At 34.7% G+C, this 12,371-nt stretch overlaps 1 protein-coding gene across 1 annotated transcript; it reads left to right on the forward strand.

Annotated features, from left to right (window-relative positions):
- The first annotated feature begins 1,896 nt into the window (after positions 1-1,896).
- Positions 1,897-12,265, forward strand: LOC135685379 (uncharacterized). Its single transcript, XM_065201307.2, has 13 exons — positions 1,897-2,015; positions 4,533-4,607; positions 5,103-5,246; positions 6,090-6,188; positions 6,308-6,434; positions 7,112-7,203; positions 7,837-7,980; positions 8,380-8,445; positions 8,936-9,045; positions 9,456-9,525; positions 9,964-10,271; positions 10,992-11,052; positions 11,404-12,265. Exons 1-13 carry the CDS (start codon positions 2,007-2,009, stop codon positions 11,458-11,460), a joined length of 1,362 nt encoding a protein of 453 aa, XP_065057379.2. The 5' UTR covers positions 1,897-2,006; the 3' UTR covers positions 11,461-12,265.
- The last annotated feature ends 106 nt before the right edge of the window (positions 12,266-12,371 follow it).

A 12,371-nucleotide genomic window follows, 5' to 3' on the forward strand; every position in this document is an offset into this window, starting at 1 on the left:
TCGGGGAAGTGGGTTAACTAAGATATTGAGGGGGGCTTGTTCCCCCGTGCCACCACCCCTGCCGGCGATATACACTTACGTGACTAAAGTATTGAAAGGTTAAAAACAAAATGGCGGCTCCAAAACTAGCATTCTAAGATTGATTGAACAAATCTTGCTGTTTTGGCGGGATTCTAGAAATGGCATCAGCAAAAGTGCGATTCCTAACAAATTCAATTCATTTCCTACCTTTCTATGATAGAAAAGTAACAAAATGTCAGGGATAATTGGAAAATATCAATGTTTTAGTTTTAATGCCGAAAACACAAAAACGACCAGAAAGAGAACGAGAAGCAATAAAATATTTGGGTCTAGCGAGTCATTTTTTTGCTGAAACTACAAGAAGGTTTGGTTGCAGCAAGTTTACAACATATGTATTTACAAGACCATTAAGTTAACAATGCCTACTAAAATTAAAAGAATGGTAGGCCAGGGCAGGCCGACAATTTGTTGGGCCTAATGGCATCTGCAAGCTGGCGTTGTGTGCGAAGTTAATCAATGCTGAATATTTTGTCCAATTATTTGTGGAAAGTCCCCAAGTAGTGATTCTTTACAAAAACAAGTAGTGATTCTTTGCAAATACCATTTATTTTTAAGCAGGACAATAAACCTAGTTATGATGCAATTGTGACAAAAAATTTTAAAAGTAATGACGTCATGGTCTTTCAACAACCCCGTCAAGGTCAATGCCTTGATGTAATTGAAAACAGCTAGTTTTCATTAAAAATCCAAAAAAATAAAATCTTATACAATTTTCTTGAGATTTCCTATTGTATCCATTTCGTTGCAAAGCTAATTCAATGAGTTCCAGTGCAAATGGCGGCTGCCAGATTTCTTGAGGTCATCCAACAAAATATATGATAAAGCAAATTGTACTTATCTAAAAAATTCTATTTTTTACAATTTATTAAATGTATCTTTATTTTTACAATTGGAGCAAAATTGCAATTGAAAATCTCAACCAACAATCTTGTTTTGCTCCACCGATTTTCTATGGTGTTTTAAGAGCAAAGGGTTAACCACATTTGCTTTTAGGCGATCGTTCTAATACTTTTATCACGTAAGTGTAGAAGAATTTCAAATAGTTTGAATTTTCAAGGCGAACGTCGCGCAACAGCACAAGAAACGAAAAAATTCAAATACGCATGCTCATAACCTTTCACCTGTGAAAAAGCGAAAAAAATCCGCCTAATGGAGATTGGCCTTAAAAGATGAAAATGTATGAAAAGCTCGTTATATCGAGGGTAATTAGGATGAAGGGACCTAAAATTTGGTTCGTAATAACGAGAGTTCGTTATATCCGGGGTTCGTTTTACTGAGAAAATTTGTAAGGAGTCTGTAAGGCAGAATCCAAGGGACCAGATATTCAGTTCATTAAACCGGGAAGTTCTTTATATCCGGGGTGCGTTATATCGGGATGTTCAGACGTTAACGATGTTAACGATGTGGATGTTAAAGATTATGTGTTCATATACAAGGACTGCGTATACCCACCTTGTCAAGTAACATTAAAATAACGGCTCACGATTGGTCAGCATTCTTGAGATGCAAAACTGCTCACATGACAAGCTAACCTCGCATAAGAGGTAAACAGAACGACCGTAATGGCTGGGGCGATGACATGAAAAATCAAATGTTTCTGAAAACACTTGCAGACTTGCTTGCTTTACCTGAACACGTTTCCTTTAACTTCAGGCACCGCGAAGCGTTGAGAATAGTGTGGAGGGTCTAGAAAAGTTGGGGGGCTAAAACCGTATAAAAACAGGGTTTTCTGGTAGTTTATAACTTGATATTTGGAATTTTTTGCAAAACAACCAGGGAGCTAAAACATCCCTCTCCCCCAGCCCAATCCCGTTTCTATATCCCAGGCTTATGTTTCTATGACAACCTAACAGCAGCAACAACAAGAAATAATGAGTTCAAGAGTGCTATGGTCGGACAAGTCAAGAAGTCAATAAAGCCCCAACATGAATCAGGTAGTGAAAAGTTTTATGAATTAGCTTTAATTTTTGCTCCCTGCATACAAGGCAACTGATTAACCAACGAATCAGATATTCAGCCCTGTAGCTTTGCAAGGTTAAGATCTAAAGTATGCTCGACCATAGTTTTAAACATCCTCTTAAAATTTCTGTGTCCTTTAAGTGTGAAACAGTCTAAAGCTTTTTTAATCTCTTTGCAGTTCGCTTGAGAACTTTAATCTCGTCTTGGTCTATTTAATATCTGGAAATAATGCAAATAATTTTTATGACAAGCGAAGAATGGTGCAACGCTTGAACAGCTTCCTTCAAGTGTAACCTGTAACGCATATAAAGTAGAGTGCAATAATTGCCAATTTTATGATAGACTAGACTTTTCCTCCAAGCTAGTGCTTTAACACAAGACTGAGCCCGGTTTTTGTGTGATGAAATAATTATCTTTGGAAACCTGTACTCATAAGCCTTTTAGCTACTTACAAGCCTCTGATGTAACACAGGACTCCACCAAGCGAAACCTTAAGTATTTTGGAGGTTAGAGAGGATCGTCTGGATTTTTTGTGAGTGGCCACAAAGCTATTGTATAATCAAATTTTCCCTATGAGGAATCCACAGTTTCCCTAAACATTATTTTATGGTCTTTCAGCCTGACCTTTGAATAAGCGATCTGCATGTGTCACCATAAAGATCATCCTGGCAGCATATTTGTAAAGATTTTGCAGCTGATCAATTTCAGTTGCCCAATACCTTTCTTTACAGTACCTATGCAGAGATATACAGAGTAGAAGTTCAGTTCATTACATTTTAAATTAACTACATACATAGTGAATATAATTAATCAAACCATTCAAAATACAGATTAATACAGGAAATTAAATTACTATGCAAGAACATAGAAAAGAACTAAATAATAATAGATAAAAGAAGTTTTAAAAAGTTTGCATGTTTCAAAAGGCCTAAAAGAAGCCGTACATATAAATTTTTTTTTTCTAATCCAATTTTTTGAAGGCTTTAATAACTACCAGTTCAATGAGCTTAATGAGATCAAATCCATTGCACCAATCATTTTGGTGTTTTCAAGCAGACAAATCAGAGATGAAAAAGGTGCAGCAGCCTATACTGGCCTGGAGACAAAATAACATTTCCGAGAGTCTTGAAATGACTGGTAAAATTGACATTGGCTGACACTTACGCCTTTTGCAGCCTTGTCTGTTTCTTTAAAAATTAGGGCCTCTCTAGCTAATTTCTATTTAGAACTCCCTATTTTTACAGATTTATTGAAAAGAAAAGCAAGCAAATTTTCAATAAATGGCAATCAAACTTCATAAAGTAGCTAAATATGCTTTCAGTCCCATAATCTTCATTCTACTTTAACTAATATTAAAAGTATATATTCCCTAATTTCCTGAGCAGTTTATCCCCTTTCTTGTGCACGAGTGGCCACAAGTAGAAATTTGCCTTGGTTTATTTACTTTCATGAAGTGGCTTGATAGTAGGAAGTTTAGAGCTGCAAGCTGGATCAATATTATATGCAAGGTCCTTACCCACAGAACAATTATTTATATGCAAGGTCCTTACCTATTAGACTAAGAGATTTCCTCTCATTTATCAATCCCTGACCCAGATTAATTATTGTTGCTTGACTTTTTATCAAAAAAAATTCAATTTTTCCTCCCTGTAGCATTGTAAAGAGAACAGTGCCAACTTAATGAAGGAAACGTCTACCATACCTATCACTTGCCGGTCTTACTAAACCAAAATAAGAACAGATTTGTTTTAAGTTGCTTTGAGCTCAATACAAATATGTTGAAAATCATCTTAAGAAGAGTTCTGTGACCTATATTTTTTTAATCTTTGGTGTGATATATCTGTTTGCCAGTCAGTTTTGTAGTGCCTGGCACCATATAGGCAGAGCTTCAGATTGTTAGATGTGTAGAAATATACGCTTTTGAGTATGTAAAATAAGCTGTTCTGCATTTAAAAGTTAGCTGGTTGAATTTCAAACATATAATCAACAGAAATATTTTACATATTATTTCAGCAGTCTTATGCATCTTTTAATATGCAAACATATGTCACATCAAATTTTTGTCCCCAGCATCAACCCTTGTTGCACAATCACATGCACAACTAGCAACCTTGCTAATTTAGTGGTCTGGTTTTTTAAATCAATTTTTGAGAACTCTTCCTTTTCACAGCAAAAAAATTTTAGTGTCCATTATTGTATTTATTTTGTTAATTTGATTTTTTATGAAGTTCCTCCTCCAATCAGTCAAACAATGGTTCAATTGTAAACTTGATGCTTAATGGCAGAGCTTGATCAAGAGGGGCTAACTTTTCAAGTGAAGAACTGAGCTTTTGACTTTAACTTCTTCAAGGGAAAGCTTATTTGTCACATTTTTTATGGAGGTTATTTAAAAGATAAAGGGCTTGACCATTTGCCCTTTCCCACCTTTTAGCCCTGAGTAAGGTTTGTCTAATGTTATCTCCATCTGATTTACTTTTTTCCGTTTATTACAGGTGAAAGTCAGCAACCACAGACGAAAAGCTTCAAAAGTTGAGAGAGAGCTTGAACGTAGAAAGATTAGACAGGAGGTTTGAAACTAAAATAATAGAATGCTGGATACATTATTTTTATGAGCTTTTTTTCATGACGGTTAACATCATGCTCTCTTCACCTAGTCCTTTGTAAGTTTCTTGGTCCGTTATTAGAGCGAAAATGCGTTATACAAGTTCAATATTTGTTTGTGCGTAACTGGAAAGTTTTCAATCCTTTTGCTTTTTAAAATTTACATTAACTGCCTAAAAATGTCGCTTTTGCCTCCAGGCTAAGTATGTAGAACTGAAGTTGATGATAAAGTAAACAACGAAACGAATGCTCAATGAAATCTTAATTGAACAATAAAATATTATTCGAAGAAATGTCTTTTGTTCCTAATGTATAGTTTTCGATTTTGCAAGCAAGGAGCATCTGAAAGAGAACAAGCAAAATTGAAGCCATTACATACTTATCAATGATGTAAATGATAAGATAATATCTTAATCATATAGTGAAATGTCATTTGTTGCACAGCATTGTCATATTTTTAGATGTACCTTGACGCAATGGATGATCTAACTGCTCTACGAGATCACTATAAAGCTGAAGTAAGACGAAAACTAGAGGAAAAGGTGAAAAAACAAAGAAGACTTAGAGAGAATCAAAAGGCTACGAGAGAGGCAACGGATAATGAGGTAGCAAATTGAAAAAGAGCCTGCTATCAACAGCAAAACATTTTTCACAATAAAGTACGCATTTTATGTTAAGGATAGTCAGTGGTTAGGGTCGTGGAATACAAATCCAGAGGTCTGTGATTCGTGTCACTGACGTAACCAAACAGTCACTTAATATGGAAACACGTGACCAGCTTTATGTTATTCCAAGCGTAGGATTCACGGGTTGTGGTCCCATTTATTGGAAGGGCCTGGACTTGTTCGATAAGAATAGCTTCTTAGTGTCCTAAAACGTACAGTATGGAGCTGGATGGAACAAACACAATAAATGCTCTTCAAAATATAGATTCTCATCTATTGCTTTGATGAGTAAAACTAACTGTCTTTCATTTTGAATTGTTCTCTCACATCTTGGAATCAGGGAACAATAAAAACAACACAGAGAGAATAGAATATTTAGGTATAATATGATGTACGTTTCAAACACCGGGAAAACGAAAAAGCTTGCCATGCTTCTCTCGGATTTCCTGTAAGGTCTCAATTTAAAAGAACTATGTACTAAGTGTTAGACAAAACGGTCTTGCAGAGAGAACACCCATGTTGTGTTTGTAAAAGCAATCTGGATACGATTTTAGGTTTACCATTTGTGCCAGCGTTTTATAATCTGAGGAATGTCTGGCAAACAGCGTTTTATTTAGTTTTATGTACCATGTTACTGCTTTTTGTAATATATTGTACATTTTAAATTTGTTATGTGTTTATGTTCTATAACATGCGTTTATCATTATAATTGAATTCGTGGAATTCATCAAAATAATTTCTTGCAAAAACAACCTGTAGTTGACAATCACTCATTTTTGATAGAATACGCCAACACGCAACTTCAGAGTCCAGCTCCCTAAATCCAACAATCTTGAGGATACAGATTTTCTGGAGAAAATAGAGTTATCTAAATCTTATCAGGTTTGTTCTTATGATTATATCCGGTTTCGCACCAGCAATTTTATTTAACCAGTAGAAATAGTTACGTTTCTTGGAAGTATTTGAACATTCATCCATTCATTCCATTTCCAAACTTTCAGATTATTCTAATACGGGATCATTTAGAAAAGAACAATGAACTAGACAAGAAATACAAGGTTGATGAATTCCACAGAATGATCTTGAAGCCTGGTGTTTTGAGAAGATGCAAGATCGACATGGCAAAAGGTATCTATTTTATGCATCCTCATAGTGTTTCAATTATGTTTGCTTGGCTATCCTTCACTAAATGATGACACAATAAAAACCTTAGCTTAGTATCAATTCATTTCAAAATTCTGGCAGCAAAATATTTCGTGCTTTCTCGAATTTTCAAAGTGTAGAAACTCATTAACGCATTCGAGTAACTTGTTCGTCTTCGAGGCTATGATCAGCGTATTCGAGTAAATTTTTCGTCTTCGAGGCTATGATCAGCGTATTCGAGTAAATTTTTCGTCTTCGAGGCTATGATCAGCGTATTCGAGTAAATTTTTCGTTTTCGAGGCTAAGATCAGCGTACTCGAGTAACTTGTTCGTCTTCGAGGCTATTGCGAAAGGTTAGATTAGACTCACGAGAGAATTTCCTGTCCTTTTATCTGCTCTTGAAGTAATTCACCTGATCGTTTGATTGAATTTAAGACTGTATACAAATACTTAAGAAGCAACTTGTGAGTGGCATCGGGTTTAATAATTGGCTAATTGTGGATTGAAAGTAAGCTTATGCCGCTTTTTTATCCGATGATTGCACTTAAGTGGTCATACTATGCACTCAAGTCCTCATCTTTTCATCGAGTTTATAATTTACTGATTAATATCTTCAGCGTTTTAAGATTTATAAATTCTTGTAACTTTTTTGTTTCCTGAAGGAAATGCACTAACTTTTGAGAAAATCCGCACAATGACACAGAATGATAACAAAGACGCCGACCAGTCACTTCAGAATAGAAAAGAAGAACACGTGAGTCACGTCCGCTTTTAACTGTTGGAACCGTTTCATTTGGGACCTGCTATCCGTTCTCTTTTGGCTTCGCTACAGAATTAGTTCCATTTGGAACCATTCCATTCGGCTCTCGTGTAAATGGGCAGAACCGCTTGGAAGCGAGCTAAATGAGAACGCTTAGGGAACGAGGCTATTATAAGACGATTTTCAACAGTAATGCAGTTTCCTCCTCTTTCCAAACGAACCGTCTCTTTGTGCTTGTAGCTGCCATTTTTTAAATTTATAGCTTCTATTTCTGTTTGTTCTTGTCGAAAATAAAAATGAATCATGCGATTATCTTATTTACTGATTTTGGCGCCAAAAGTTTCACATGTTACTCTTCCCTCGTAACAATGCTGGGACTCTGACGAATGAAAGACGAAAGGCTTGATAATTATTTAAATGTTTGTTTTTTAAAGTCTTTTTTCAAAACTATTTCTCTGCATACACCGGAGTTTTTATAATATTTGCAAGATATTTTTTCAGTTTTATTGTAAGTTGACGGTTTTTATATTACTTAGTTTTCCCTTCCATTTACAGTCTCTCTGCTTTCTAGATGATCAAATGTTTAATATATATTATAATTGATGTTTGAATATGTCGTTATTGCAGGTAGAAACTATTCCTGAAGAGGATGAATTTGAAGAAGTAAACATTGCCAAGGAAAAAGTGAATAAACTCAAACGGCTCAAAAGTATTGATTCGAAGCATAGTACCCATGTTAATCTTGATAACATAGAAGCTATGTTTCCATCTGTAAGTTGTTAAAACTTGTGCAAAGTTTTGCTCTAGTATCTTTAAAGCAAGCAGTTCTTATACCATCACAATTGTCTAGATTATTTAACTCTCCATCGAGACAATGGAATTAGAACCAAACTGCGTGTATACCTCTGAAAGTTTTTATGTATTTCTTGAGCTGAATCTGATTGGTTCAAATGAAGCATTTAAATAATAGCTGTCAATAAAATACTGGCGGTTGATTTACAAGGGCTTCCTACTGTCTGGCTACCGGGTTAAACTAGAAAAGAAATCTTTATTACGCGCTGGTGTCTAAAGACGTCTTTCTGCATAGGCCAGATTTGTATGATCCTCTGGGATATTGCCTAGCAGAGCCTATGGTGTTTTTTTATGTTGAAGGGCGTGTTTTGCTTACAGGTTCCTTACCCAGAGCTAGTTGCTGTAAATCGAAATTTCGACAGCCCCAAACCAGATGCTGATCAGGTATGAAAGAGTATACTGTTAACAACTCAAACCAATTTAAGAGCCCACGATAATCAGGGCATAAGGACGTTGATATATGAGTTAATGGTCATCAATGGGTTTTTTACTGAGACCATATAGCTATGCTCTACCTTAGGTAATTCTAGCGTAATTACGAGTGAAATTGTACATTTCTGTATTATAACTAGGGTAATTTTACATTTCTTTATAATTACTAGGGTAATTCTACATTTCTTATGATATCTTTGAGATTTTATTGAAGAGAATTAAACATTTTCATGGAAATTCTCCGTCGTATATGATTAAAAAATTCACATTTGAACACTCGCTGTTACGAATTGTTCATGTTTAGGTTAAACTCTTCGGTGTACTTGCGATTGTTTTTTTATAACTGACCTTAGTGAAGATCTTTAAAAGAAAAGTTAATCAAATTTAATCTAATAATTATTCATTGCTTTTAGAAATCATCTTTCTCCACAATTGATTTCAGGTTGAAAAGCAGCTAAAGAGAGAAAAAGTTCGTCAGGGTACAGAGAAGCAAAGAAGAATGGTGCAACAAATGTTTCAAAGATCACAATCGTACGAGACAGCAACTGAAAGGTTCTTTTTCTGATTTGTTTCGCTTGTTTCCAATTCTTTGATTTGTTGTAACCTTTGACATCTTTCTAATTTTGATACGAAACTGATTCTCCCCTTCTGATTTCCCCGAAACTAATTCGTTTTTGTCCATTGGGGTACGTTTCAAAGCTATTTAGATTCCTCTATATAATATTGCGCTGCCTTACAGTCTTTGCCTTAAAGTACTGTTCCAGTCTATCGCAGCACTGCATTTTGCTTTATAAACTAATATTCTATAAGTATTAATGATACTCCTTTTACTTATGAAGAAACGTTTTAGACATACTTAGAACAAGAAGCAGGGAATTCGATGCTAGTACTGCGGTATGCATCTCCTAAATCTTCGATCATGCAAGAAATCTCATTCATTTCTTTTGTTTCATTTCCTTCAGACTGATGACGAAGTACCAGCACTTCAATTTTCCAAACATGGATGAAGGAAACAGTGCTAAGGAAATTTTGGTATGTGTTGACAATTAGTTTTATACCAATGTTTACTGGAAAACCTTCAAATTTGTCTTTTTGATATGCTTATGAAGAAATTCTGTACAAATTTTGGTACATTTGCAGTAGTAAATGATATATTACTAGCTGATGCATTTTGAGATGTAAATGCAGATGTGAACGCGCGGTATTTCGTAAAAGATGGAAAGAAATTATGGCGAAAATTAAGTTTTGTTCTTTAAGCAATCTGTTATCTAAGTTTTCTTTAGTCTATTATCTAAGTAGCGTATAATATGGGACGGGATTTCAAAGTCACTGCAGCAGTTTTGCATTCTCTAAATGCCCGCTAATAGTAAATGCTGTTGACTTTATCGTGAATTGACAATGTTCATGTTTGTCTTGATTAAACTTTTATTTTTTGCATCTTTTAAAACTTAATTTTTATTTATCGCTTAGATGTCAGTACCAAAGACTCCTATTCGAGATGTCATACAAGAACCAGCGAAGAAAGAGTCTCCAAAGCTCTATTCCCGTTTACCAATGTCATCAGACTCAAACACATTTATCGACAAGTATTTAGAGTCCCTAGACGAACTTCACATTGCAGAACATTATTTTTTCACTGGTTTTGAGGAGGCAACTGAAGCCAAAGGAAAACTGCCAGGAGATTCTGGCTTAGAAAGCCAGACATCCCGTTGGAAAGGAAGAGTCCACACAGATGAGGCACTTCGAAGACAAATTTTGGGTATCAGAGAAGAGACAAGGTATTTAAGTCTTGTTATATGCGCAATATATTAAGGAAGTTGCTTTTAAATTTTTAACAGTTTCGGCGCAAATTGAGATTAATGATGGTTTATCACTAGCTCCCTCGTGCACGTTAACAGCCATGGTTTCCCTTTCATTGATTGAGATTTTAACCCTTGTCTTTTGCTATTTCAGAATGTTTATCTGTATCTTTTGGTTAATTGACTCTATATTACGAATACTAAATCATTTTGAGGCGTTGATCGCCCGAAAGACCTTGATAATTTTCTTTATTTGACAATCTGTTGTTGTTAACTGAATGAATACGGGACTGCAAGTCGTCGTCTTTTGAAGTTAACGCTGCAATTATACTGGTTTTTTAAATGCTTCTAAACAGCTTTGAATCAGTAATTCTTTTGAAATTCGCGAAAATTTGATTCTTGAAATAAATTTCTGCAAGTTTCTTACATTTCTAAAGGCTTTATTTATACTTTTATGGTAATGATCTATTTTAATGTTTCTTGGCAATTTTGGTTGGATCTGTATGATCATTTGCTTTGAGGAGTCGTCTTAAGATACAAAATTTGAAGGGGGTGGGTCTCTTGCTTGTTTAGTTTTAGAATATGTTCGAAATTTCTTTATTTGCAATGTATGACAGCAAGTTTAGGTGGAATTGTCACTTTGTTGTTATGAATTTAGCTTTGATATTTGTTAATAGTAAATGCCAATCAACTTTTTAGGGAACTGCCAAAGATTGCCCCTCTGACGATGTCTGCTCTAGAGCAAACAACGCCTGTTAGGGTAGGTCGGAAGTATGGTTTTATAAACTAAACTAGGAAGTATGGTTTTAAAAACTAAAGTACCATTAATAAATTGTTTAAGGTCTGTGTTCTGTGTCTTAAAATTTAACTTTTCCAGTTTTAGATATCATGAAGGAAAATTGCCATATCTAAAGAGTTTTAGATTTCAGTGTTACCTTTCAGTATCAAGAACATAGCCACAATCATTCTTAGTCCCTTGTCATGTTGCAAAGCAGGATTGTTATATTTTTAAATATTAAAAAAATTGTAATGCTGCTATTTCTGCAGGCAGATTTGATTTTATGTTTTGATTTTTCATTCGGTTTAAATTAATCTACACTTCCTATTTCAGTTCGTCAAGGGACCAGTTTTGAATTGGATCAACCCAGAGCTGGAGCCACTTCAGTGAGAACCAATTTTACTATGGAAAAATATTTTTCTCAGGAAACAGAATGAACCTTTCCATTTTAAGAGGAAAGAAGATCAAGAAATAGTTGTGAGCAATAGGCAGTGGTACATTTAGGTGACAATCTCCTCGATTTGTCTTGGTACATGACATTCTTCTCGCTGAGAGTATTTCTCGTTATAGAAATTTTCTATTTTGTACATTGACGTTTGTATTTGTAATACTTTTATGATAATGTTGTTGTTTATTAGTTTTAAATCGTTAGAATTATTATATCATATTATATTAATCAAAATGCAAGGGTGCATATGCAAGATTCCTTTGTATGTAGTTGAGTCCATGACACATTTGTACAATGATCAAACTTTTAGTCAATTTTTAAAAATCATATAGGGAATACACAGTCTTTTCACAATAGTTTTTGTCTTCAATGAAGATATGTTAGTTTTGTATCGTACTGTAATATATCATGCCTGTATTGTATTTTTGCATTTGCCAGAGATTTTTTAAATTTAAACAAATGAAATGATTTTAAAGGTATTTTAACACCTAGATTGATATAGAGATAATCAGTCTTGGAATCAATTGAAGTGTTTTTGAGTTATCTCTTCTTGTCTTTCCAAAGAAAACTTTTGCTGCCTTTATTGCAATAAAATGGCAGTAAATTTGGTGAATAACATGATGAAATAAAGTATTCAAATGCATTTACGTTTCTGCCTGTCGTATTTGGATTGCGTCGTAAACTAAACAAGAAGCCCTGTCGAGTTTTAATTTGTTAGTTTTTGTGTAATCGAATGGATTTGAATTTCCTGCAAAGAATTTTTTCGATCATGCGCTTGCATTTTATTTTTTATTTCAGAGCTTTAATATAACTTGTCTCATTCAGGCGCCGTGGAACATTGCCCCTCCCCATC

Source organism: Rhopilema esculentum, chromosome 15 (genome assembly GCF_057945365.1).
Source record: "Rhopilema esculentum isolate cy_ngs chromosome 15, ASM5794536v1, whole genome shotgun sequence".
Classification (NCBI taxonomy): domain Eukaryota; kingdom Metazoa; phylum Cnidaria; class Scyphozoa; order Rhizostomeae; family Rhizostomatidae; genus Rhopilema; species Rhopilema esculentum.

Bases quoted from the DNA above. Each gene is read 5' to 3' on its own strand.
- LOC135685379 (XM_065201307.2), top strand. The intron at 6,435-7,111 runs GTATCTATTTTA...TGTTTCCTGAAG, and splicing joins CAAGATCGACATGGCAAAAG to GAAATGCACTAACTTTTGAG. The intron at 11,053-11,403 runs GTAGGTCGGAAG...TTCCTATTTCAG, and splicing joins AGCAAACAACGCCTGTTAGG to TTCGTCAAGGGACCAGTTTT.